The sequence below is a fragment of the Pan troglodytes genome, chromosome 16, assembly GCF_028858775.2.
Source record: "Pan troglodytes isolate AG18354 chromosome 16, NHGRI_mPanTro3-v2.0_pri, whole genome shotgun sequence".
Classification (NCBI taxonomy): domain Eukaryota; kingdom Metazoa; phylum Chordata; class Mammalia; order Primates; family Hominidae; genus Pan; species Pan troglodytes.
In genome coordinates this window covers 68,824,694-68,851,820 of record NC_072414.2, presented here as the reverse complement: position 1 = coordinate 68,851,820, position 27,127 = coordinate 68,824,694, and the positions used below count along the sequence as shown (strand labels likewise).

The window sequence follows — 27,127 nt, the reverse complement described above, 5'->3', positions numbered from 1 at the left end:
ATTACAGGCACATGCCACCACGCCCAGCTAATTTTTGTTATTTTTAGTAGAGATGGGGTTTCACCATGTTGGTCAGGATGGTCTCGATCTCGATCTCCTGACCTCGTGATCTGCCTGCCTCGGCCTCCCAAAGTGCTGGGATTACAGGCGGGAGCCACCAGCCCAGCCCAACTTTTTTTTTTTTTTTTTTTTTTTAAATTGAGATGGAGTCTCGCACTGTCACCCAGGCTGGAGTGCAGTGGCATGATCTCAGCTCACTGCAAACCTCTGCTATCCAGGTTCAAGGGATTCTCGTGCCTCAGCCTCCCGAGTAGCTGGGACTTTAGGTGTGCGCCACCACACCCGGCTATTTTTTTTTTTTTTTTTTTTGTATTTTTGGTAAAGACAGGGTTTCGCCATTTTGGCCAGGGTGGTCTTGAACTCCTGACCTCAGGTGATCCACCTGCCTCAGCCTCCCAAAGTGCTGGGATTACAGGCGTGAGCCACGGTGGCTGGCCCCTAGTGACGTTGGAAAGAATGGTTTCAGTGGGGTGGTGGGGCAGAAACCAGAGTGCAGTAAGTCCAGACTTGAGTAGTGGTTGAGGAATTGGAGGCACTCTTGTTTAGATAATTGGAGAAATGTATTATAGGAAAGAAAGCAGAGGTTGAAGTGGAGTCTGGTAGGTTCGGCGGGAGATTTCAAGATGGGAGAGACTTCAGGTTGTTTACATGCTTATGAGTATGAAAGGAAGTGGGGATAATTAAGAAATGAGGCCCTGACCACCTTTTATAGAATTGTAGTATGCTCCCTACTCTATCCCCCTTATCCTACTCATTTTGTTTACTGTAGTGCTTATCATGTTATATAATTTACTTATTTATTGTGTTTACTATTTCTTGTGTTAAAAGCAAAATATTAGCCAAATTAAACAGAGTTTGAGCAAAGAATTATTCCCGAATCGGGCAGCCTCCTGAGCCAGAGTAGGTTCATACAGACTCCCGCAGAGCCACATGGTGGAAAAAGGTTTACAGACAGAGAAAGAAAAGTGAGGTAGGGAAACAGCCAGAATGGTTATAGCTAGACGTTTACCTTATTTGAACACGGTTTGAACAGTTGGCCGTCTTTGGCCAAAACTTGGTGATTGGCGCAAGAGTAGGTTGCAGTGTATTTACACCTCCATTTAGGTTATAGTTTACTATTTACGGAGAAACCTTCAGGCTGAACTTAAAATATGTAAGGACACAGCTTTTGGCTAAACTTGATGTAACACTTGCCTGGTTTCACCCTGCTCCAAGAAGCCAGAGGTTTTTTAGAGATTTCTGTTTATTTTGCTCACGTATTAACTCCAAGCATCTAGAATACCATCTGATATATAGTATGTGGTCAATAAACATTTGCTGAATAAATGAAAAAGCGAGTTTTCTAAGAAGGTAAGAGAGAAGGGGAGCCAGAACATAGCCATATGGTTCCTGCCCCCACAACGCTTGTGAGTCCAGGACTTCCCGCCTACTGCGGGTGGGGAGGGAGAGGGAAGGGTAAAGAGCTGTTTCCCAGCTGGATGAAAAGGGACGGTGAATATTCGTTTGATAATTACAGTCTGCATTGAATCTTTTTTCTATTTTGTTCAGACTGATTTAAACGTTAAAGTATTTAATTCATCATGTGTTTGTCTTTGAAGTAGAGGAAACGTATTTGTTAGGTCTCTGTACTTCGACCTTCCAAGCGTGGCACACAGAAGGGCCCTGATAAAGCTTCTCGGAGGCCTAGTTGTGTTCAGCGCAGCCAGCGTGCTCCTGTCAAGTGCTTTCGCCAGCACAGATTTCTGTGAGGCGCGTCTCTAAGTCCTTAATCTGTGGATTGACTGTGGTGATAAGGCAGGAGGAGGGAAGAGATTGAGTACGAGAAAGACCTGTGTGGCCAAAAGCGGCGGTGTAAGCTTAACCTAGGAAAAGAAACAGCTTCGGAAACGCCGCGCCGGGACATCGAACCAAATCAACCCTCACACCTCCCGCCTGGGCGCCCCAACGGCGCGAACCGGCTTGCGCCTGCGCGCGGACAACACAGATCTTGCAGCCGGCAGCGGCGCGGCAGCGGCTGAGATCACGTGGTGCGCCGGGAAGCCACCCCGCCTCTCCGAGGCCTCCCTGCCCCGCCCCGCCACGCCCCTTTCCCGGCGGGACGCTCTGAGCCGCCCCGAACTGAGCAGGGCGGTCGGGGGTGAGTGTCCGCGAGGGGCGTGCGTAGCGCAGACCTGGGCGGGTCCGGGTTGGGGCGCGGGCCGTCTGAATGCCTTGCGGGGACCAGGGGACAAAATGGCGGCGGGGTACGCCCTTTCACCCCCTCCCCTCACCTGGGAGTGCGAGTTGAGCGGGGCAGGGATCGTTGCTGGGGGAGGGGAGCCGCGGTCGCCTGGGGAGGGCTCGGAGGTCGGCCTCGGAGGTCTCTGGACGGGGGCTGGGGTGAGCCGCGTCCGGGCCTGCCCTGCGGGCTCATCTGGGGTGTGAGGGACGTGAGACCCCGCACACTACGCGGTCTGAGGGGTGAGTGGGGGGCTGCCGCGTCACCTCACTTGGGGGGCAGCCCCGGCCGCGGGTGACGAGGCTTCTGGAATGTCTAAATGCGAGGGGCCCCTGGAGGAGCCGCCCTTCGTTTGACAGGTGATCGTCTTCGTCATCTGTCATTCCCAGCGGGGTTTACCATGCTTTCCCTGTACTCTGATCTTAGCTCTGCCCAGGAAACCGGGCAGGAATGGCCTCTCCGTCTTCCAGATGCGTGCGCTGAGGCCTGGAGGGGCGAAGAGCCTCTCGCACCTGGGAGTAGTGGGACCCAGCCTCCTGCCTCTGTTGCTGCTCTTTTCCAAAACAGCACTTCCTTCGCGCCTTTCCTCTACACCGTTTTCCAGGCGCGTTCGTGGGAACGGCACCAGGGAGGAACGGGATTGTTAGAAAGCAGGCACAAAACTGGTCCTGTAAGCAACACCTGCTGCTGTTAAGGGGGCCCCAGCTGAGATGAGGCCGCCTGTTTGTGAGCAGCTTCCTGTTGCTGGTGGACTGCATCTCTTATTCTAGTTGTGACAAGTTATTTTCCATGAAAATAGCTATTCATTAATAGTCATTTTACCGAACAGATACTAATTCCTTATATGAATTATAGTTTGTCTTAGTTTATGGATTAATTTCATCATTAACTTTTCATCTTCATAAATAATCTGGTAGAAGGATGGATGGGCTAGGAGTAATACTTATTTTATGAATGGAGAAACGGGGGCTCAAAAGGTTATTACTTGCCTTAGATCACCAGCTGGTGAGTGGTAGATCTGGGGTTAAGTTTTCTGACCTAAGGTTGGTAGTCTGACCACTGTCCCACTCTGGCCTATACTGGTGCTCTTTCCCTTCTGTTATTTCTGTTAACTATGACTTTTCCTCAAAGTTTGTTGGTTGCAGATGATTTATGCCACTTGAAGAATGATATCCACTAAAGAATTAATATTTTTAATCAATCAAAGAGTCAAGTTTTAATGTGATTTGGAAGGTTGTCTGTGGGAGAAGTAATCTGATGGCTTTGAAGGCAGACTGTTTTGAGTTTGAATCTCAGCCCCACCCCTTGTTTTTGGCAAATTAATTTTTCTGAGCCTTTCTTATCTGTAAAGTAGGAATAATATCCACCTCATAAATTTGTTGATAGTAATAAATTAGGTGTCTGTAAAGTATTGAGAACTGTTCCTAGCCCATGGTAAGCCCTCAACAAATGCTCTTTTCCTTCTTTCTCCACACTCCCTTGAGCTGCATTAAAAATATTCTCTATGTGTCTTTGGTCCATTTGGGTCTGGTATAGCAAAATACCTCAGACTGAGTGGCTTATAAACAACAGAAATTCATTTCTTGCAGTTTTGGAGGCTGGGAAGTCCTAGATCAAGATGTCTGATGATTCAGTGTTTGGTGATAGCCTGCTTTCTGGTTAATAGATGGCACCCTCTAGCTGTCTCCTTACATGGTGCAAGGGTGAAGGGGTCTCTCTCTGGCCTCTTATAAGGGAATTTATCCCATTCATTAAGGTTCTGCTCTCATAATACAGTCATCTCCCAAAGGCCCCACCTCCTAATATGACCTTGGAAACTAGGATTTCAACAAGAATTTTGAAGAACACAAACATGCAGACCATAGCATTATGGTTAATCACTTGGTTGTTCAGGTCAAATAACCATGGAAGTGTAATCAGCAGTACTGTACAAATGTGTTTATAAATAAATTTTGGTGACTGGTCCAAAGGATATAGTATTCTAAACAGACTTTAAAAATGTTTGCCATTGGTGCTTCATAGGTATTTTAAGAACTCCTAAAAGATTGATATTAAGGTCATTAATGTCTTCATTTAGCTGCAGGAATGTTTTAAAGATAAGTAAGATGAAGGGACTTGAGATTCTGTCATTTCTTTCACTTTCTTTTTTTTTTTTTGAAACCGAGTCTCACTCTGTCACCCAGGCTGGAGTGCAGTGGCGCAATCTTGGCTCACTGCAAACTCCACCTCCCAAGTTCAAGCGATTTTCCTGCCTCAGCTTCCTGAGTAGCTGGAACTACAGGCACTCACCACCATGCCTGGCTAATTTTTTTTTGTATTTTTAGTAGAGACCGGGTTTCACCATGTTGGCCATGCTGGTCTCAAACTCCTGACCTCAGATGATCCACCCACCTCGGCCTCCCAAAGTGCTGGGATTACAGGCGTGCGCCACTGCACCTGGCCTCTTTCACTTTCATACCTGACCACAGCCCAGACTGGTTTTAAAGGATAAACAACTTCTTTGGGAATCACATGTGAATGTTATTTAAACACTTAGAAAGTGGGGGTATTATTTAGGGGGAAGTTTAATAGAATTCTCTGTAAGGGTACAATCTGATATCCATTGTGGAATTGGCATTTCTGAAATTGTAGAAGAGAAAACTGTAAATGGCTGGCATAGCAAAAATTAAATCATTAATAAAATTCTGTTTGCAGTTTCTGCTGGATGGTAACCTTTTTTTTTTTTAAAAAAATTCAACTTATATAGTAGAGGGTACATGTGTAGATTTGTTACATGGGTAAATTGATGCTGATGCTTGGGGTCCCAATTATCCCATCACACAGGCCATAAGCATAGTACACAACAGGTGGTCTTTCAGCCCATGCTCCCCTTGGCCTAGTGATCCCTGTTGTTTGTGACTTTTACGATCACATATTCTGTGTTTAATTCCCACTTATAAGAGAGAACACACAGTATTTGGTTTTCTTTTCTCATGTTAAGTCACTTAGGACAGTGGTCTCCAGCTCTATCCGTGTTGCTGCAGAGGGCATGATTTTGTTCTTTTTTATGGCTGCATAGTATTCCATGGTGCATTTGTAGCTAACCTTTTTCACAAACATGTTTGGCTTTCACTGATTGGCTATGGGTCTTGTGAAATATAAAGAGTGAAAAGATCTGGAGTCCAATGATGGAGCTAGTCTTAAAAATTATTAGAGGCTGGGTACGGTGGCTCACGCCTGTAATCCTAGCACTTTGGGAGGCTGAGGTGGGCAGATCACAAGGTCAGGAGATCGAGACCATCCTGGCTAACACGGTGAAACCCTGTGTCTACTAAAAATACAAAAAATTAGCTGGTGGTGGTGGCTCATGCTTGTAGTCCCAGCTACTCAGGAGGCTGAGGCAGGAGAATCGCTTGAATCCGGGAGGTGGAGGTTGCAGCGAGCTGAGATCGTGCCACTGCACTGCAGCCTGAACAACAGAGCGAGACTCCGTCTCAAAAAAAAAAAAAAATTATTAGAAATTATTTATGGAAAGACTTTTTCTTCTATGACATGAAACACTAAAGATTTCATAAAGTTTTGCTAAAATGATAACTTCTTAAAGTAATACGTTCATTTTATGTTTTGAAACATACGCAAAAGAGAATAGTATGATGAACTGCTATGTATCAATCTATTTCAAAAATTAGCTATATATTATACATGAGCAATATTATTCCATAAAAGTTACCTCCTCACTAAATTGTTTTGAAGCAGGTTTCAGACATCATATTTAATTTGTCAAGATTTTAGTATGCATTAGGCCTGCTTTTAATACAGTATTGGAAAAGAAAGAGAGTTTCAGTATTTTCAATTGAGCATGCCACATTCATGAGAGAAAATAAATAACTTGGTTGACGTATTCATGGCAGTATATATAGAAGTAATCAGAATTGAAAATCTTATTAAACAATTTAGAATTATAAAGTGTCTATATTGCTCTTCAAATTACTCTTTTTTTCTTTTGAGACGGCATCTTGCTCTGTCCCCCAGGCTGGAGTGCAGTGGTGCGATCTCAGCTTACTGCAACCTCTGCCTCCTGGGTTCCAGCGATTCTCCTGCCTCAGCCTCCCGAGTAGCTGGGACTACAGGCGGGTGCCACCACACCTGGCTACAAACTACTCATTTTTACCATAATACACATATTTTTCAATTAGCAAAAATGTGAACGGTAGTTTTTGAGTATGCCTGTGACAACATTAAAGTATCAGACTCAGAAAGGCAAATACTCAGATTTTCTTAAATGTTGGAAAAGGCAAAAACATGGGTGACAGACTTTGTGAACCCTGGAGAGGAACTGTGATTGCAAACCTCAATTTTTCTACAATTTATTGACCAATATGTGGATAATTCATAGATGTACTATTCTGGCTTCAGTTAGATGGGCCCCTATATTTTGGAGTAGTGCTACCAGCAGGCTTCTCACTGCTTTGGGTCTGCCATTTACTCCTTGCTCTTTTACAACCTGTGTACCCAAACTTGGATAAAGAAAAGATATGCCTTTTCTGGCACTTGAGCCCATCTTTACATTTCCATCTCTAGGATTCTTAGGCATCTCCACAGATATTCCGGGATTGCAGGGCAGAATAAGACAAGTGAGACTTCAGTTCTGAACAAGGCAGGAACTTGTTCAGACACTTTGTGCTCAACCAGACCTAGTGTTCATTCCCTGTTTACCACCTTTATTCTTTGTTTTTTTGGGTGCTCCACTTTCTGCTTGGCCACTGTTTTTTTGCAGCCCTGAGTTTCTCAAATTTCATTTGAGTACCACTGTCAATATTTTGCCATATCCATATTTTTTTGTATGTATGTATGTATTTATTTATTTTTGTCTTTTTTTTTTTTTTTTTTTTTTTTTTTAGTATTTATTGATCATTCTTGGGTGTTTCTCAGAGAGGGGGATGTGGCAGGGTCATAGGATAATAGTGGAGAGAAGGTCAGCAGATAAACACGAGAACAAAGGTCTCTGGTTTTCCTAGGCAGAGGTCCCTGCGGCCTTCGGCCCTGTTTGTGTCCCTGGGTACTTGAGATTAGGGAGTGGTGATGACTCTTAACGAGCATGCTGCCTTCAAGCATCTGTTTAACAAAGCACATCTTGCACTGCCCTTAATCCATTTAACCCTGAGTTGACACAGCACATGTTTCAGAGAGCAGGGGGTTGGGGATAAGGTTATAGATTAACAGCATCCCAAGGCAGAAGAATTTTTCTTAGTATAGAACAAAATGGAGTCTCCTATGTCTACTTCTTTCTACACAGACACAGTAACAATCTGATCTTTCTTTTCCCCACATTTCCCCCTTTTCTTTTCGACAAAACCGCCATCGTCATCATGGCCCGTTCTCAATAGTCGCTGTCTCTTCGGAGCTGTTGGGTACACTTCCCAGACGGGGCGGCCTGGCAGAGGCGCTCCTCACTTCCCAGACGGGGTGGCAGGGCAGAGGCGCTCCTCACTTCCCAGACGGGGCGGCCGGGCAGAGGCGCTCCTCACTTCCCAGACGGGGCGGCCGGGCAGAGGTGCTCCTCACATCCCAGACGATGGGCGGCCAGGCAGAGACGCTCCTCACTTCCTAGACGGGGTGGCGGCCGGGCAGAGGCGCTCCTCGCTTTCCAGACAGGGCGGCCAGGCAGAGGGGCTCCTCACATCCCAGGCGATGGGCTGCCAGGCAGAGACACTGCTCACTTCCTAGACGGGGTGGCGGGCGGGCAGAGGCTGTAATCTTAGCACTTTGGGAGGCCAAGGCAGGTGGCTGGGAGGTGGAGGTTGTAGTGAGCAGAGATCAGGCCACTGCACTCCAGCCTGGGCAACATTGAGCATTGAGTGAGCGAGACTCCGTCTGCAATCCCAGCACCTCGGGAGGCCGAGGCAGGCAGTTCACCCGAGGCCAGGAGCTGGAGACCAGCACGGTCAACACGGCGAAACCCATCTCCACCAAAAATACAAAAACCAGTCAGGAGTGGCGGCGCGTGCCTGGAACCCCAGGCACTCGGCAGGAATCACCGGAGCCTGAGGCAGGGAGGTTGCAGCTAGCCGAGATCATGGCAGTACAGTCCAGGCTCCGCAAGAGAGGGAGACCATAGAAAGCGGGAGACAGAGAGCGAGAGTGAGAGGGAGAGGGAGAGCATATCCATATTTCTTGTATATTGACTGATTTTATGTTTAAGATAGTGTTACAGATTTTTATTTGAGTAAATGTCATTTTATTGAAAGAAAATTATGTAAATTATTTTATAGGTGGTACTTAGTTATGGCAAATATCATGAAGGTAGTAACTGAATGATTGCAATTTTGGACATTTTGGATTAGGACATAGCTTGCTTTCTTTTTTAATTTGAAGCTTTATTGAGCTATACTTCACATACCATAAAATCCACCCATTTAAAATGTACACTTCAATGATTTTAATGTATTCACAGAGTTGTGGATCCATTACCACAATCAAGTTTAGAACATTTTCAGTATCCCAATATGAAACCCCATAAGCATTAGCAGCCGTTTTCCATTCTGGCCTCCCTCCCTACTTCCCCATCTTATCTCCAGCTACAGCCACCCACTCATCTACTTTCTGTCTTTATGGATTTGCCTATTCAGGACATTTCACATAAATGGAATTATACAGTACGAAGCCTTTTGTGTCTGGCTTCTTCCATTTAACGTAATGTTTTCAAGATTCATCCATTTTGTAGCACATATCAGCCCTTCATTCCTTTTTATGGATGAATAATATTCCATCATATGGATATACCACATTTATTCATTTATCAGTTCATGAACATCTTGCACTGTTTCTACTTTTTGGCTATTGCTGCTGTGAATATTCCTCTAGAAGTTTTTGTGTGGACTTGTGTTTTCATTTCTCTTGAGTATAAACCTAGGAATAGAATTGCTGGGTTATATAGTGACTTATCTTTTACTTTTTGAGGAACTGCCAGATTGTTACCAAACCAGCTGTACCGGTTTACATTTCCACTGCAGTGTGTCAGGATTCCAGTTTCTCCACATCTTCTCCAACAGTTGTTTTGTCTTTTTGACGGTAGACATCTTGGTGGGTACGAAGTTATGTCTCATTGTGGCTTTGATATGTATTTCCCTAATGACTAGTGATTTCAACATGTTTTCATAGGCTTGTTAGCCATTCGTATACATTTTTTGGAGAAATGAGAACATAACCCCTTTAACCTGACATACTGGTGCTATTTAACCTGACGTGGGTTCTTATTCTTCCTCTTGGTTGCTCTCTGTTGGCTTTTTATTCATATAATCAAGTGAATTGCTCCCCAGAAATCCTTTGTGGTAATCTGTGAAATATACATCTCCTACTTATGTTTATTATTACATTGTAGTACCTGTTTACCTAAGTGCACCTGGAAATATCTGGAATTTACCTTAAAAAAAAGGTCATGCATCTTAAGTACCACTGACTTTCAGATCAGATGCAGAAACAATAATCTGTCAGGTGCCTAATTGAACAGTAGTGCACAAGATGCAGTGATGTAAGGATTTCAAGTTAATCAGTATCTGGTGGGACTTAAGAAATAATAATTCAGTCTTTTTCTTTTTTTTCGAGATAGAGTCTCTGTCACCCAGGCTGGAGTGCAGTGGCGTGATCTCGGCTCACTGCAGCCTCTGCCTCCCGGGTTCAAGCAATTCTCATGCCTCAGTCTTCTGAGTACCTGGGACTTCAGGTGCATACCACCACACCCAGCTAAGTTTTTGTATTTTTGGTAGCGATGGGGTTTTGCCATGTTGTCCAGGCTGGTCTTGAACCCCTGAGCTCAGGCAATCTGTCCGCCTCAGCCTCCCAAAGTGCTAGGATTACAGGTGTGAGCCACTGTGCCTGGTCATTCTTGAAGTAACATTTTTTTTTTTTCCCTCTTTGGAGGAAAAGGCCTGTAATTAAGAATTTATGAACTCTGGACTGAAAAATTTTAAGTCAGAGCCTAGTTTAATCTGTAATTTGGAAATACTTTAAATCATTACAGGTTTTTGAAGTTGTAATTGCAGTGCAGTGCAATCATGTATCAGAAAATCTGAAAATAACAAAAAAATTCCCCATTATCCTGTGGTGCACAGCTACCAAGTATTGAGTGCTGGTTGTTTGCCATCAAACATTTTTTCACATTTACTTTCTTTGATTTTGAAAACAACCCTACAAAGTAGATATTTTTACTCTTGTTTTATAGCTGTGTACCCTGAGATTCAAAAATGTTAAAGAATTTATCTAAAGGCGAGTGTAGTTTGTAATTGGCAGACTTGGGATATGGATTTGTGCCTGACTTCAGAACTTACTCTTTTTTAAAAAAAAATTAATATTTTTAGAGATGAGGTCTCACTCTGTCACCCAGGCTGGAGTGCAGTAGAATGATCATAGCTTACTGTAGCCTCTATCTCCTGGGCTCAAGTGAGCCTCCCTCCTTAGCCTCCCAAGGAGCTGGGACTACAGGTGCATGCCACCACGCCTGGCTATTTTTTGTATTTTTGTTGGATTGCTGGTATTATTTTGTATTTTGGCATATTCTCCACATTGCCCAGGCTGGTCTCAAACTCTTGTTTGAGACTCAAGGCGGTCTGCCTGCCTTGGCCTCCCAAAGTGCTAGGATTATAGGGTTATAGGCATGAACCACTGTGCCAGGTCTAGGATTGTTTTTTCTCTTTCTGTGAGAAACATCATGGAGATTTTGATAGGGATTATGTTGAATTTGTAGATTGCTTTGGATAGTATGGGTATTTTAACAATGTTAATTTTTTCCAGTTCATGAACATGGGATGTCTTTCTCTTTATTTGTGTTATTTTCAGTTTGTCATCAGTTTTATGGTTTTCAGTGTATAGGTCTTTCTTGGTTAGATTTATATTCCTAAGTATTTTATTACTATTATTTTTGTTGTTGTTTTTAAGACAGGATGTCATTCTGTCACCCAGTCTGGAGTGCAGTGGTGTGATCACAACTCACTGCAGCGTTGACCTCCCCAGGCTCCGGTGATCCTCCCACCTCAGCCTCCTGAGTATCTGGGACTACAGGTACACACCACCATGCCTGGCCAATTTTCATATTTTTGGTAGAGACAGGGTTTTGCCATGTTGCCCAGGCTGGTCTCGAACTCCTGGGCTCACGCGATCGGCCTGCCTTGGCCTCCCAAAGTGCTGGGATTACAGGTGTGAGCCACTGTGGCCAGCCTTTTATTGTCTTTTATGCTATTGTAAATGGGATTTTTTTTTTTTTTTTTGAGACAGAGTCTTGCTCTGTTGCCCAGGCTGGAGTGCAGTGGTGCAATCTCGGCTCACTGCAAGCTCTGCCTCCCGGGTTCACACCATTCTCCTGCCTCAGCTTCCCAAGTAGCTGGGACTACAGTCGCCTGCCACCATGCCCGGCAAATTTTTTGTATTTTTAGTAGAGATGGGGTTTCACTGTGTTAGCCAGGATGGTCTCAATCTCCTGACGTCGTGATCCGCCCGTCTCGGACTCCCAAAGTGCTGAGATTATAGGCGTGAGCTCCTGCACCTGGCCGGGATTGTTTTCTTGATTTCTTTTTTGGATGGTTCATTGTTAGTGTATAGAAAAGCTACTGATTTTTCTATTTTGTATTTTGATTTTGTATACTACAACTTTATTGAATTTATTAGTTCTAATAGTTTTTGGTGGAGCTTTTAGGATTTTCTGTATATAAGATCATGTAATCTGCAAACAGACAATTTCACTTCTTTTTTTCCTAACTTGAGTACTTTTATTTTTTTTCTTGACTTTTATTATTTTTTTTCTTAGTCAAGAAAAAAAAAAAAGAACTGGATGAGATGGCATTCTTGTCTTGTTGATCTTAGAGGAAAAGCTTTTAAATTTTCAGTGTTGTGTATAATGTTAGCTGTGGGCTTGTCATCTATGATCTGTATTACGACATTACTTATGTACCTTATTTTTTGAAAGTTTTTATCTTGAAAGGGTGTTGAATTTTGTCAGATGCTTTTTCTGCATTTATTGAGATGATCATATGATTTTCATTCTTTGTTCTGTTAACGTGGTGTATCTCATGTGTTAATTTGCATATGTTGAACCATTCTTGCAACCCACAAATAATTCCTACCTGATCATAGTGTATGATGCTTTCAATAAGCTGTTGGATTTGGTTTGCCGGTATTTTATGGAGGATTTTTGAATCTATATTCATCAGGGATATGGGCCTGTAATTTTCTTTTCTTCTGGTGTTTATGTCTGGCTTTAGTATTAGGGTAATGTTGGCCTTGTGAAATGAGTTTGGAAATATTTTCTTCAGTTTTTGGGAAGAGTTTGAGAAGGATTGGTATTAATTCTTCGTTAAATGTTTGGTAGAATTCGCCAGTGAAGCCATGAGGTTCTAGGTTCTTCTCTTTTGTGAGTTTTTTATTAAAAAATCAGTCTTCTTACTTGTTATTGATCTGGTCAGATTTTTTATTTCTTCATGATTCAGTCTTGGTAGGTTGTATATTTCTAGGAGTTTACTTATTTTCTGTAAGTTATTCAATTTGTTGGCATGTAATTGTTCAAAGTAGTCTTTTATGATCCCTTTATTTCTATAATATCAGTTGTAATGTTTCCTCTTACATTTGTAATTTTGTTTGTCTTCTTTTTCTTAGTCTAGCTAAAGGTTTTTCAGTTTCATTTATCTTTTTCAAAAATCAACTCTTAGTTTCATTGATCTTTTCTGTTTTTCTATTCTCTATTTCATTGATTTTTGCTCTGTTATTATTTCCTTCCTTATGCTGACTTTAGATTTAGTTTGTTCTGTTTTTAGTTCTTTGAGGTGTAAACTTAGGTTGTTTATCTGAGTTGTTTTGCCTTTCTCTTTTTTTCTTTTCATAGATGGGATCTTGCTATGTTGCCCAGGCTGGAATGTAGAGACTAGTCTCAGGCATGATCAGAGCACACTACAGCCTCGAACTCTTGGGCTCAAGCAATCCTCCCACCTCAGTCTCCTGACTAGCTGAGATTACAGGTGTTCACATCATGTGAGGCTGAGATCTGTCTGTGTCTTTTTTTTTTGAGTTGAAATTTCACTCTGTTGCCCATGCTGGTGTGCAGTGGCACCATCTCAGCTCACTGCAACCTCCACCTCCCGGGGTCAAGCGATTCTCCTGCCTCAGCCTCCCAAGTAGCTGGGACTGCAGGCATGCGCCACTGCATCCAGCTAATTTTTTGTGTTTTTAGTAGATATGGGGTTTCACCATGTTGGCCAGGCTGGTCTTGAACTCCTGACCGCAGGTGATCCGCCCGCCTCGGCCTCCCAAAGGGCTGGGATTACAGGTGTGAGCCACTGCGCCTAGCCCTGTCTGTCTTTATGTAGGCTTTTGTCACTATAAACTTGCCTCTTAGAACTGCTTTTATTGTATTCCATAAGTTTTGCTATGTTGTGTTTCCATTTTCACTTGTTTCAGGATACTTTTTGATTTCCCTTTTGATTTTTTTCTTTGACCCATTGATTGTTTAGTTGTGTGTTGTTTAATTTCCACATATTTGTGAATTTTCCAGTTTTCTTCCTGTTATTTCTAGCTTTATACCATTGTGGTCAGAAAAGATACTTGATATCATTTAAATCTTCTTGAATTTGTTAAGACTTATTTTGTGGCCTAACATATGATCTATCCTAGAGAATATTGTGTGTGCTTGAAAATGTTGTATATTCTGCTGCTGTTGGATGGAATGTTCTGCATATGTCTGTTAGGTCCATTTGGCCTATAGAACTGTTCAAGTTCACTGTTTCCTTGTTGATTTTTTTTTTTTGTCTGGATGATCTATCCCTTGTTGAAAGTGGGGTATTGAAGTCCCCTGCTATTAATGTATTGCTGTCTATTTTTCCTTTCAGTGGTGTTAAAATTTTGGTGCTCCAATGTTGGGTGCATACATATCTACAACGGTTATATCCTTTTGATGAATTGCCCCTTTATCATTATGTAATGACTTTTTTTTATTATTATACTTTAAGTTCTAGGGTACATGTGCACAAAGTGCAGATTTGTTACACAGGTATAACATGTGCCATGTTGGTTTGCTGCACCCATCAACTTGTCATTTACGTTAGGTATTTCTCCTAATGCTATCCCTCCCTCAGCCCCCACCCAGTGACAGGCTCCGGTGTGTGATGTTCCCTGCCCTGTGTCCAAGTGTTCTCATTGTTCAATTACCATCCCAAGGATGAGTGAGAACATGCGATGTTTGGTTTTCTGTCCTTGTGATAGTTTGCTGAGAATAATGGTTTCCAGCTTTATCCATGTACCTGCAAAGGACATGAACTCATCCTTTTTTATGGCTGCATATTATTCCATGGTGTATATGTGCCACATTTTCTTAATCCAGTCTATCGTTGATGGACATTTGGGTTGGTTCCAAGTCTTTGCTATTGTGAACAGTGCTGCAGTAAACATATGTGTGCATGTGTCTTTATAGTAGCATGATTTATAATCCTTTGGGTATATACCCTGTAATGGGATTGCTGGGTCAAATGGTATTTCTAGTTCTAGATCCTTGAGGAATCGCCACGCTGTTTTCCACAATGGTTGAACTAATTGACACTCCCACCAACAGTGTAAAAGCATTCCTATTTCTCCACATCCTCTCCAGCATCTGTTGTTTCCTGAATTTTTAATGATGGCCATTCTAACTGGTGTGAGATGGTATCTCATCGTGGTTTTGATTTGCGTTTCTCTGATGGCCAGTGATGGTGAGCATTTCTTCATGTGTCTGTTGGCTGTATAAATGTCTTCTTTTGAGAAGTGTCTGTTCATATCCTTCGCCCGCTTTTTGCTGGGGTTGTTTTTTTTCTTGTAAATTTGTTTAAGTTCTTTGTAGATTCTGGATATTAGCCCTTAGTCAGATGGATAGATTGCAAAAATTTTCTCCCATTCTGTAGGTTGCCTGTTCACTCTGATGGTAGTTTCTTTTGCCATGCAGGAGCTCTTTAGTTTAATTAGATCCCATTTGTCTGTTTTGGCTTTTGTTGCCATTGCTTTTGGTGTTTTAGTCATGAAGTCTTTGCCCATGCCTATGTCCTGAAGGTATTGCCTAGGTTTTCTTCTAGAGTTTTTATGGTTTTAGGTCTTACATTTAAGTCTTTAATCCATCTTGAATTAATTTTTGTATAAAGTGTAAGGAAGGGATCCAGTTTCAGCTTTCTGCATATGGCTAGCCAGTTTTCCCTGCACTATTAAATAGGGAATCCTTTCCCCATTTCTTGTTTTTGTCTGTCAAAGATCAGATGGTTGTAGATGTGTGGTGTTATTTCTGAGGCCTCTGTTCTGTTCCATTCGTCTATGTATCTGTTTTGGTACCAGTACCGTGCTGTTTTGGTTACTGTAGCCTTGTAGTATAGTTTGAAGTCAGATAGTATGAAGTCTCCAGCTTCGTTATTTTTGCTTAGGATTGTCTTGGCAATTCAGGCTCTTTTTTGGTTCCATATGAACCACATTGGAAAAAATTCTGTGAAGAAAGTCATTGGTAGCTTGATGGGGATGGCATTGAGTCTATAAATTACCTTGGGCAGTATGGCCATTTTCATGATATTGATTCTTCCTATCCATGAGCATGGAATATTCTTCCATTTGTTTGTGTCATCTTTTATTTTGTTGCGTAGTGGTTTGTAGTTCTCCTTGAAGAGGTTCTTCAAAATCCCTTGTAAGTTGGATTCCTAGATATTTTATTCTGTTTGTAGCAATTGTGAATGGGAGTTCACTCATGATTTGGCTCTCTGTCTGTTATTGGTGTATTGCTTGTGCAATTTTTGCACATTGATTTTATATCCTGAGATGTTACTGAAGTTGCTTATCAGCTTGAGGAGATTTTGGGCTTGGACGATGGGGTTTTCTAAATATATAATCATGTTATCTGCCAGCAGGGACAATTTGACTTCCTCTCTTCCTAATTGAATACCCTTTATTTCTTTCTCTTGCCTAATTGCCCTGGCCAGAATTTCCAACACTGCGTTGAATAGGAGTGGTGAGAGAGGGCATCCTTGTCTTGTGCCAGTTTTCAAAGGGAGTGCTTCCAGTTTTTGCCCATTCGGTATGATCTTGGCTATGGGTTTGTCATAAATAGCTGTTATTATTTTGAGATATGTTCCATCAATACCTAGTTTATTGATAGTTTTTAGCATGAAGAGATGTTGAATTTTGTCAAAGGCCTTTTCTGCATCTATTGAGATAATCATGTGGTTTTTGTCATTGGTTCTGTTTATTTGATGGATTACGTTTATTGATTTGCATATGTTGAACCAGCCTTGCATCCCAGGGATGAAGCCGACTTGATTGTGGGTGGACAAGCTTTTTGATGTGCTGCTGGATTCAGTTTGCCAGTATTCTACTGAGGATTTTTGCATCGATGTTCATCAGGGATATTGGTCTAAAATTCTCTTTTTTTGTTGTGTCTCTGCAAGGCTTTGGTATCAGGATGATGCTGGCCTCATAAAATGAGTTAGGGAGGATTCCCTCTTCTTCTATTGATTGGAATAGTTTCAGAAGGAATGGTACCAACTCCTCTTTGTACCTCTGGTAGAATTTGGCTGTGAATCTGTCTGGTCCTGGACTATTTTTGGTTGGTAGGCTCTTAATTATTGCCTCAATTTCAGAGCCCGTTATTGGTCTATTCAGAGATTCAGCTTCTTCCTGGTTTAGTCTTGGGAGGGTGTATGTGTCCAGGAATTTATCCATTTCTTCTAGTTTTTCTAATTTATTTGTGTAGAGGTGTTTATAGTATTCTCTGATGGTAGTTTGTATTTCTGTGGGATCTGTGGTGATATCCCCTTTATCATTTTTTATTGCATCTATTTCATTCTTCGGTCTTTTCTTCTTTATTAGTCTTCCTAGCAGTCTATCAATTTTGTTGATCTTTTCAAAAAAACAGCTCCTGGATTCATATATTTTTTGAAGGGTTTTTTGTGTCTCTATTTCCTTCAGTTCTGCTCTGATCTTAGTTATTTCTTGCCTTCTGCTAGCTTTTGAATTTATTTGCTCTTGCTTCTCTAGTTCTTTTAATTGTGTTGTTAGGGTGCAGATTTTAGATCTTTCCTGCTTTCTCTTGTGGGCATTTAGTGCTATAAATTTCCCTCTACCCACTGCGTTAAATGTGTCCTAGAGATTCTGGTACATTGTGTCTTTGTTCTCATTGATTTCAAAGAACATCTTTATTTCTGCCTTCATTTCATTATTTACCCAGTAGTCATTCAGGAGCAGGTTGTTCAGTTTCCATGTAGTTGTGCAGTTTTGAGTGAGTTTCTTAATCCTGAGTTCTAATTTGATTGCCCTGTGGTCTGAGAGACTGTTGTGATTTCTTTTCTTTTACATTTGCTGAGGAGTGCTTTACTTCCAATTATGTGGTCAATTTTAGAATAAGTGCAACGTGGTGCTGAGAAGAATGAATATTCTGTTGAATTGGGGTGGAGAGTTCTGTAGATGTCTATTAGGTCCGCTTGGTGCAAAGGTGAGTTCAAGTCCTGGATATCCTTGTTAACCTTCTGTCTCGTTAATCTGTCTAATATTGACAGTAGGGTGTTAAAGTCTCCCATTATTATTGTGTGGGAGTCTAAGTCTCTTTGTAGGTCTCTAAGGACTTGCTTTATGAATCTGGGTGTCCATGTATTGGGTGCGTATATATTTAGGATAGTTGTTCTTTTTGTTGAATTGATCCCTTTACCATTATGTAATGGCCGCCTTTGTCTTTTTTGATCTTTGTTGGTTTGAAGTCTGTTTTATCAGAGATTAGAATTGCGACCCCTGCTTTTTTTTGCTCTCCATTTGCTTGGTAGATCTTCCTCCATACTTTAGTTTGAGCCTATGTGTGTCTCTGCACATGAGATGGGTCTCCTGAATACAGCACACTGATGGGTCTTGACTCTGTCCAGTTTGCCAGTCTGTGTCTTTTAATTGGGGCATTTAGCCCATTTACATTTAAGGTTAATATTGTTATGTGTGAATTTGATCCTGTCATTATGTTAGCTGGTTATTTTGCCCATTAATTGATGCAGTTCCTTCATAGCATCGATGGTCTTTACCATTTGGCATGTTTTTGCAGTGTCTGGTACCGGTTGTTCTTTTCCATGTTTAGTGCTTCCTTCAGGAGCTCTTATAAGGCAGGCCTGGTGGTAACAAAATCACTCAGCATTTGCTTGTCTGTAAAGGATTTTATTTCTCCTTCACTTATGAAGCTTAGTTTGGCTGGATATGAAATTCTGGGTTGAAAATTCTTTTCTTTAAGAATGTTGAATATTGGCCCCTACTCTCTTCTGCCTTGTAGGGTTACTGCTAGGAGATCTGCTGTTGGTCTGATGGGCTTCCCTTTGTGAGTAACCTGACCTTTCTCTCTGACTGCCCTTAACATTTTTTCCTTTATTTCAACCTTGGTGAATCTGACAATTATGTATCTTGGGGTTTCTCTTCTTGAGGAGTATGTTTGTGGTGTTCTCTGTATTTCCTGAATTTGAATGTTGGCCTGCTTTGCTAGGTTGGGGAAGTTCTCCTGGATAATACCCTGAAGAGTGTTTTCCAACTTGGTTCCATTCACTCCATCAGTTTCAGGTACACCAGTCAGACGTAGATTTGGTCTTTTCACATAGTGCATATTTCTTGAAGGCTTTGTTCATTTCTTTTTACTCTTTTTTTGGTCTAATCTTGTCTTCTTACTTCATTTCATTAATTTGATCTTCAATCACTGATATCCTTTCTTCCACTTGATTGAATTGGCTGCTGAGGCTTATGCATGCGTCACGAAGTTCTCTTTGCCATGGTTTTCAGTTCCATCAGGTCATTTAAGGTCTTCTCTCCACTGTTCATTCTAGTTAGCCATTCGTCTAACCTTTTTTCAAGGTTTTTGAGCTTCCTTGCAATGGGTTAGAACATGTTCCTTTAGTTTGGAGAAGTTTGTTATTACCGACCTTCTGAAGCCTACTTCTGTCAACTCATCATTCTCCATCCAGGTTTGTTCTGTTGCTGGTGAGGAGCTGCGATCCTTTGGAGGCGAAGAAGCACTCTGGTTTTTAGAATTTTCAGCTTTTCTGCTCTGGTTTCTCCCCGTCTTTGTGGTTTTATCTACCTTTGGTCTTTGATGTTGGTGACCTACAGATGAGGTTTTGGTGTGGATGTCCTTTTGGTTGATGTTGATGCTATTCCTTTCTGTTTGTTAGTTTTCCTTCTAACAGTCAGGTCCCTCAGCTGCAGGTCTGTTGGAGTTTGCTGGAGGTCCACTCCAGACACTGTTTGCCTGGGTATCACCAGCAGAGGCTGCAGAACAGCAAATATTGCAGAACAGCAAATATTGCTGCCTGACCCTCCTCTGGAAGCTTTGTTCCAGAGGGACCCTTGCCTGTATGAGGTGTCTGTTGGCCCCTCCTGGGAGGTGTCTCCCAGTTAGGCTACACGGGGGTCAGGGACCCATGTGAGGAGGCAGTCTGTCTGTCCTCAGAGGTCAAACGCCATGCTGGGAGAAGCACTGCTCTCTTCAGAGCCATCAGACAGGGACGTTTAAGTCTGCACAAGTTGTCTGCTGCTTTTTGTTCAGCTATGCCCTGCCCACAGAGGTGGAGTCTATAGAGGCAGTAGGCCTTGCTGAGCTGTGGGGGGCTCTGCCTAGTTCGAGCTTCCTGGCTGCTTTGTTTGCCTACTCATGCCTCAGCAATTGTGGACGCTCCTCCCTGACTAGGCTGCAGCCTTGCAGGTTGATCTTAGACTGCTGCACTAGCAGTGAGCAAGGCTCCGTGGGTGTGGGACCCACCGAGCCAGGCATGGGAGAGGATCTCCTAGTCTGTGGGTTGCTAAGACTGTGGGAAAAGCACAGTATTTGGGCGAGAGTGTACCGATTTTCCAGGTGCAGTCTGCCACGGCTTCCCTTGGCTAGGAATGGGAAATCCCCAACCCCTTGTGCTTCCCTGGTGAGGCGATGCCCTGGCCTGCTTTGGCTCACCCTCCGTGGGCTGTACCCACTGTCCAACCAGTCCCAATGAGATTAAGCAGGTACCTCAGTTGGAAACGCAGAAATCACCCGTCTTCTGTGTCACTTATGCTGGAAGCTGCAGACTGGAGGTGTTCCTGTTTGGCCATCTTGGAACGGACTCGGACTTTCTTTTTTTGAAACTTTTATTTTAAGTTCAGGGGTACAAGTGCAGGTTTGTTATGTTGGTAAACTTGTGTCATGGGACTTTGTTGTACAGATTATTTCATTACCCAAGTATTCAACCTAGTACCCATCAATTATTTTTCCTCACCCCCTCCCTCCTCCCACCCTCCATTCTCCAAAAGGCACCAGTGTGTGTTGTTCCCCTCTATGTGTCCATGTGTTCTCATCATTTAGCTCTCACATATAAGTGAGAACATGCGGTGTTTGGTTTTCTGTTCCTGCATTAGTTTGCTAAGGATAATGGCCTCTAGCTACATTCATGTCCCTGCAAAGGACATGATCTCATTCTTTTTAATGACTGCATAGTATTCCCTGGTGTATATGTACCACACTTTCTTTATCCAGTCAATCATTGAGGTCATTTAGGTTGATTCCATGTCTTTGCTATTGTGAATTGTGCTGCAATGAGCATACAGGTGTATGTGTCTTTATAATAGAATGATTTATGTTCCCTTGGGTATATACCCAGTAATGGGATTGAATTATATTTGTGTCTTTAGGTCTTTGAGGAATCACCACACTATCTTCCACAATGGCTGAACTTCATTTACACTCCCACCAACAGTGTATAAGTGTTCCTTTTTCTCCAGAACCTTGCCAGCATATGTTTTTTTTAATTTTTATTTATTTATTTTTGAGAGAGAGTCTCACTCTGTTGCCCAGGCTGGAGTGCAGTGGCACAGCCTTGGCTCACTGCAACCTCTGCCTCCTGGTTTCAAGAGATTCTCCTGCCTCAGCCTCCCAAGTAGCTGGGATTACAGGCGCGCACCACCACACCCAGCTAATTTTTGTATTTTTAGTAGAGGCAGGGTTTTGCCATGTTGCCCAGGCTGGTCTTGAACTTTTGACCTCAGGTGATCTGCCCACCTCGGCCTCCCAGTGTGGTGGGATTACAGGCGTGAGCCACTGTGCCCGGCCGTGAGTTTTATTTTTATACATTTTCACATTGTTAGCATCCTTTTAAAAAATTTATATAAATTTATGGGGTTCATGTACAATTTTGTGGGAATGTGAATTATTACACCCTTTATGGAAAACAGTATGGGGATGTCTTAAAAAGCTAAAAAGTAGAATTACCATTTGATCCAACAATCCCACTACTGGGTATCTACCCAGTGGAAATCAATATACCAAAATGATACCTGCACTTATATGTTTATTGCAGCATATTCACAGTAGTAAAGATATGAAATCAGCCTGTATCTATCAACAGATGAATGGTTAGTCTTCTTTTGTTTCAACTTGAAGAACTTCTTTTAGCCTTTTTGTAAGGTGGGATGAACTCCCATAGCTTTTCTTTGTTTGGTAGGGTTATGATTTTAAATAGGGCCAGGTGTGCATGGTGGCACATGCCTTTAATCCCAGCACTTTGGGAGGCTGAGGTGGGTGGATTGCTTGAGCCCAATAGTTCGAGACCAGCCTGGGCAACATGGTGAAACTCCGTCTCTGCCAAAAAATACAAAAATTACCCAGACATGATGGTGTACACCTGTAGTCCCAGCTGCTCAGGAGGCTGAGGTGGGAAGATGGCTTGAGTCAGGGAGGCAGAGGTTGCAGTGAACCAAGATTGCACCATTGCACTCCAGTCTGGGCGACAGAGCCAGACCCTGTCTCAAAATGAGTGAATGAATGAATGAATGTTATATGGGAAGGCCTCATTGAGAGTGACATTTGTGCAAAGTGAATTGGGAGTGTTCCACATGGGAGGTCCAACAGGTATAAAGCCCTAATGCTAGAATATGTCTGGCATGCTGGGAAGCGTAAGGAGGCCAGTGTGATTGGAGTACAGTGAATGCTGGGGAGAAGGGGTGTATGGAATTGGAAAATTTTGGACATGATAGCCTACTGTGAGGACTTTGGCTTTTCCTCCGAGTGAGATGGAGAGAGGTTGGAGGTTTGTGAGCAGAGGTAGTACATTTAAAAAAATATAATAGCTTTACTGATAAATGATTCATATACAATATAATTTCCCCATTTAAAAATGGTTTTTAGTATATTCACAGAGTTTTGCAGCCATCACCATAATTAATTTTAGAACATTTTCATCACCCCCTAAAGAAACCGTGTGCTTATTAGCAGTTACTCTCATTTTCTCCTAACCCCGCAGCCTTCAGCAACCTCTGTTTTCTGACACTATGGATTTGACTGTTCTGGACATTTCACATATGTGGAATCATACAATATGTGTTCTTTTATAACTGGCTTCTTTCACTTAGCATGATGTTTTTAAATTTCATCCGTATTGTAGCATATATTAGCACTTTCTTCCTTTTCTTTGGTCTATCCATTTTTATGTCCTTTTATTCATTGTGTGAATATACATTTTATTTATCCATTCATCAGTTGATGGGTATTTGGGTTGTTTCTACTTTTTAGCTGTTATGAATAATGCTGCTGTGAACATTTGCATATAAATTTTTATCTGGACATATGTTTACTGGTACTGCATTTTAAAGGAGCATATTTATTGACAAAGGATAAATGATCTAGGTTTTCTTCCAGAAGGAGGTTTGGTTCCATTTGCTGCTTTCTTTTCTTTGTTCACTGACTCTTCATACAGGGTTAGGTCATTTTTGTTGTTGTTGTTGTTGTTGTTGTTGTTGTTTGTTAAGCAATTTCCCAGTCCCTGTGTTCTGTCTAGTTTCCCTGACTTGGATTTCTTTGAGTAAAAGTGTGGCCACATTAAATAGGTTACCTGAAAGGTACGGGCTGTTGTACTTAGAGCCTTATGTAATTGTTAATTAAGATATTCTGATAAAATCTTAGTTTATGAACATTCTTAAGGAAAGTTACACAGGATTTTCTATACTGAGTTCAGACTCATTAGTGAGTCAGTTCAGTGAAAGCAGCATTTAAAAACTGAAATAGAATACAGAAGGAAATATTAGAGTACATCTGTTACTTTACAAAATTTTTAATTCAGTTAAACGTGTATGAACTGGGTAAGATATAAAACATGTATGTGTTTATGGGTTATAGTAAAAAAGTTTGGAACCCGTCTGGGTTAGGATGTCCATGTAATTAATACTGTTTCTTTTCCATTTTATTTTTATTTTTTGGAGAGCACTGAGGTCTTGTTCAGCATGGAATATTTAAAGCATGCTATATTATACCCCAACAGGTAATATAAAGGAGCAGTTTTTTTTTGTTGTTGTTTAATGTAAGTGTGGGGATGAGATTTGTATCTTTTTATGAATAATTATGGTTTTCTGGTAATGTTATAACTAAGCGTATATCTATTTTTTATTGTAGGAGTCATACTCCATGGGTTTATGTGATAAATGATCTTGGCATAGAAGAGAATTTAAAGAATGATGGTAAGTGATATCTTAAAGACTAGCCTTAGTTTTTTTGCCTTTCTCTTTTCTTCCTTTCTTTTATCTTTTTTAATGTAATAGTTGTTTCATTCAAGATACCCTATGGAACACATTGTCATAAAGCACAGTGAAAAAGTGAGCAGCTATGAATGTACCATTCAACCTTAGAGCCCAGGAACCCTGCTGCTCCTCAGGCTTGCCTCTAACACTTATGGTACCTAGGTTAGGAATACAAGTGGAAGCCAGCTTTTAAAATTTCTTAATATTAAATAGTTACAAATCAATGGACGCTAACAGCCTGACCTGGCCTCCTACCCAGGGTCTAGCCAAGTCTTAAAGGAACCTACTCTCCCTGGGCTAGGTAGGGTAGAAGTTGGGCTAGAGTAGGTGTTGAATCTGGTATGGGGACTGATGTGAAATTCCCCAGAGAGCCAGGGAAAACAGGTTTCTGTCCCCCACACTTTACTTTTCTAACTCAAGATTTTTCAGGCAATTCCAAACATCTTCTTAAACTACTCAAATTGAGGAGGAGAAAGGAATGCAGGTATACATGGAGTCCAGTCTGCCTCGATACTTCCTTTGGGATAGTTGGGGTGACCAACCTTAATCAAAAGCACATATTCTTGCTCTGTTTTTTCCAGCACTGATGCTGATTTGCCTTCTTCCTTCTCTCTTATTGTCTGGCCTGGGGGGACCCTAAAGTTTAGTTTGTGAGTCCCTGTCTCTTAATTTGTGTTTACTCAATTAGTTACTGATTCCTTTTGGATTTTGGTATTTTTGATAGGTACAACCTTCTGAAGTGTGGCGCTCAGAGCAGAGCCCCTTCTTCTGGTTGAAAGAGCAGGAGAGGGCCGGGCACGGTGGCTCACGCCTGTAATCCCAGCACTTTGGGAGGCCTAGACGGGCGGATCACAAGGTCAGGAGACCGAGACCATCCTGGCTAACACGGTGAAACCCCGTCTCTGCTAAAAATACAAAAAATTAGCCTGGCGTGGTGGTGGGCGCCCGTAGTCCCAGCTACTCAGGAGGCTGAGGCAGGAGAATGGCATGAACCCGGGAGGCGGAGCTTGCAGTGAGCCAAGATCGTGCCACTGCACTCCAACCTGGGCTACAGAGCGAGACTCCGTCTCAAATAAAAGAAAAAAAGAGCAAGAGAGCATCTATTTGTTGTATGCTCTTATTTCATCCCTCCCACTTCATACTCTTCCTCAGTTCTAAGGTTTTGATTTTTCATATCTGTCATTTGGGGTTATTTTCTGTTGGTCTGCTTTTGGGTCTTTTGGTCATAAACTATGCTTTTGTTTGCCAGAAGATTTCTTTTTTTTTAATCTGCCCTAATTTTGAAAAATGGTTTTAGAGGGGATAGAAGTCTAGGTTGACAGATTTTTTTTCTCTTAATATCTTTTTTTTTTTCTTCTGGAGAGAGAGTCTCTCTGTCACCCAGTCTGGAGTGCAGCGGCACAATCATAGCTCACTGCAGTTTTTACCACCTGGGCTCAAGCAGTCCTCCCACCTCAGCCTCCTAAGTAGCTTGGAACTATAGGTGCATGCCAGTTTTTTATTTTTTATTTTTTTGTAGCAATAGGCCAGTTTTTTATTTTTTATTTTTTTGTAGCGATAGGGTCTTGCGTTGTTGCCCAGGCTGATCTTGAACTCCTGACCTCAAGTGATCCTCCTGCGTTGGCCTTCTTCCACAGGGCTGGGATTACAGGCATGAGCCACTATGCCTGGTCTTTCTTAGTATCTTGACAAAAGAGATTCCACTGTCCTCAGCTTCTTTTTGATTTTTAGGGAATTCTTTTTCCTTTGATTTAATTTTAATTTAATAGCATATGCAGCATTTACATGGTTCAAAATTCAAACTATAAAACAGTGTTCATTTAGAGAAATTCAACTTTCTTCTCTCTTCTTCCTCTTCTTCCCTCTTCTTCCTCTTCTTCCCTTGTGGGTAACATTAATTTTTTTAAATTGTGCTAATACAAATAACATGACATTTACCATCTGAACCATTTTTAAGTATACAGTTCAGTGGTATTAAGTACATTCATATTGTTGTGCAGCTATCACTATTATTCATCTTCAGAACTCCTTGTCTTGAAATATTGAAACGCTATACATTAAACAATAATTTCCCATTTCCCTTCATCCCCTGCTCCTGTACCACTTGCTGTCTCTGTGATTTTGACTACGTTATGTACCACATATAAGTGAAATCATCCAGTATTTGTCTTTTTGTGTTTGGCTTATTTCATTTAGCATAGTGTCTTCAAGGTTCATCCATGTTGTAGCATATGTCAGATTTCCCTCCTCTTTAAGACTGAATAATATTCTATTATAAATAAATAATAATAATATATTACATTTTGCTTATCCATTCATCAGACACTTGGGCTGTTTCCCCTTTTTAGCTATTGTGAATGTTGATGCTATGAACATGGGTGTACAGATATCTCTTCAAGACTTTTCAGGCCAGACGCAATGGCTTACGCCTGTAATCCTAGCACTTTGGAAGGCCGAGCCAGTTGGCTTACTTGAGGTCAGGAGTTTGAGACCAGCTTGGCCAACATGGCGAAACCCTGGCTCTACTAAAAATACAAAAAATTAGCTGGCATGGTGATATGCACCTTTAGTCCCAGCTACATGAGAGACTGAGGCATGAGAATCGCTTGAACCCAGGAGGCGGAGGTTGCAGTGAGCCATGATCATATCACTACACTCTAGCCTTTGTGTCAGAGCAAGACTCTGTCTCCAAAAAGTAAATAAATAAATAAAATAGTAAAGAACTGTTTTCAGTTATTTCGGGTATGTAACCAGAAGTGGAACTTGTAGATAATATGGTAAATCTATTTTTAATGTTTGGAGGAAGTGTCATAGTGTTTTCCGCAGTGGCTGCAACATTTAAAATTCCCACCAACAGTGCACAAGGGTTCCAGTTTTTCCACATCCTCACCAACATTTTTTATTTTCTGTTTTTTTGATAGTAGCCATTTTAATGGGTGCATGGGTAATCATTTTTCTTAATGTTTGATTTATCTTTTATATTTTCAAAATGAATGTATACATTTATATGTATATACATGTGTTTTTCTTTTTTGAACCTAAAGGTAATATATTTTAGTATCTTGGGAGTTTTTTTTTTTTTCTTTTCACTTAGCAATATATCCTAGAGTGTTAGAGATCTTCGTTTCTTTTTATAGCTGCATACTATTTCCTATTGATCTCTGTTTTAAAACTCTAGCAGGTAAGATATAGTAAAGTTTTTCTTATCTGCCAATTGTGACTCTAAGGAATATGTCCAAAAACCTGAAAGTAAATGAAAAATGCCTATGATCATACACAACACATAGTCCACACACTGTAAGTATATTCACTGTACTTGCAGAATTCTTG

At 41.6% G+C, this 27,127-nt stretch overlaps 1 protein-coding gene across 29 annotated transcripts in view; it reads left to right on the top strand.

The window, feature by feature from the left end:
• Positions 1–1,475: 1,475 nt before the first annotated feature.
• Positions 1,476–27,127, top strand: part of SCAPER (S-phase cyclin A associated protein in the ER) — a 567,113-nt gene continuing 541,461 nt past the window's right edge. For 5 of the 29 annotated variants that reach the window (XM_009429613.4, XM_063795286.1, XM_016927248.4 and 2 more), the window contains exons 1-2: positions 1,492–2,197; positions 23,673–23,737. In XM_009429613.4, the coding sequence (XP_009427888.1) occupies positions 23,732–23,737 (6 nt within the window). In that variant the 5' untranslated portion in view covers positions 1,492–2,197; positions 23,673–23,731. Of the gene's footprint in view, positions 2,638–23,672; positions 23,738–27,127 lie in introns of all 29 variants that reach the window. The other 24 variants (XM_063795296.1, XM_063795290.1, XM_063795289.1 and 21 more) reach the window with 17 other exon arrangements.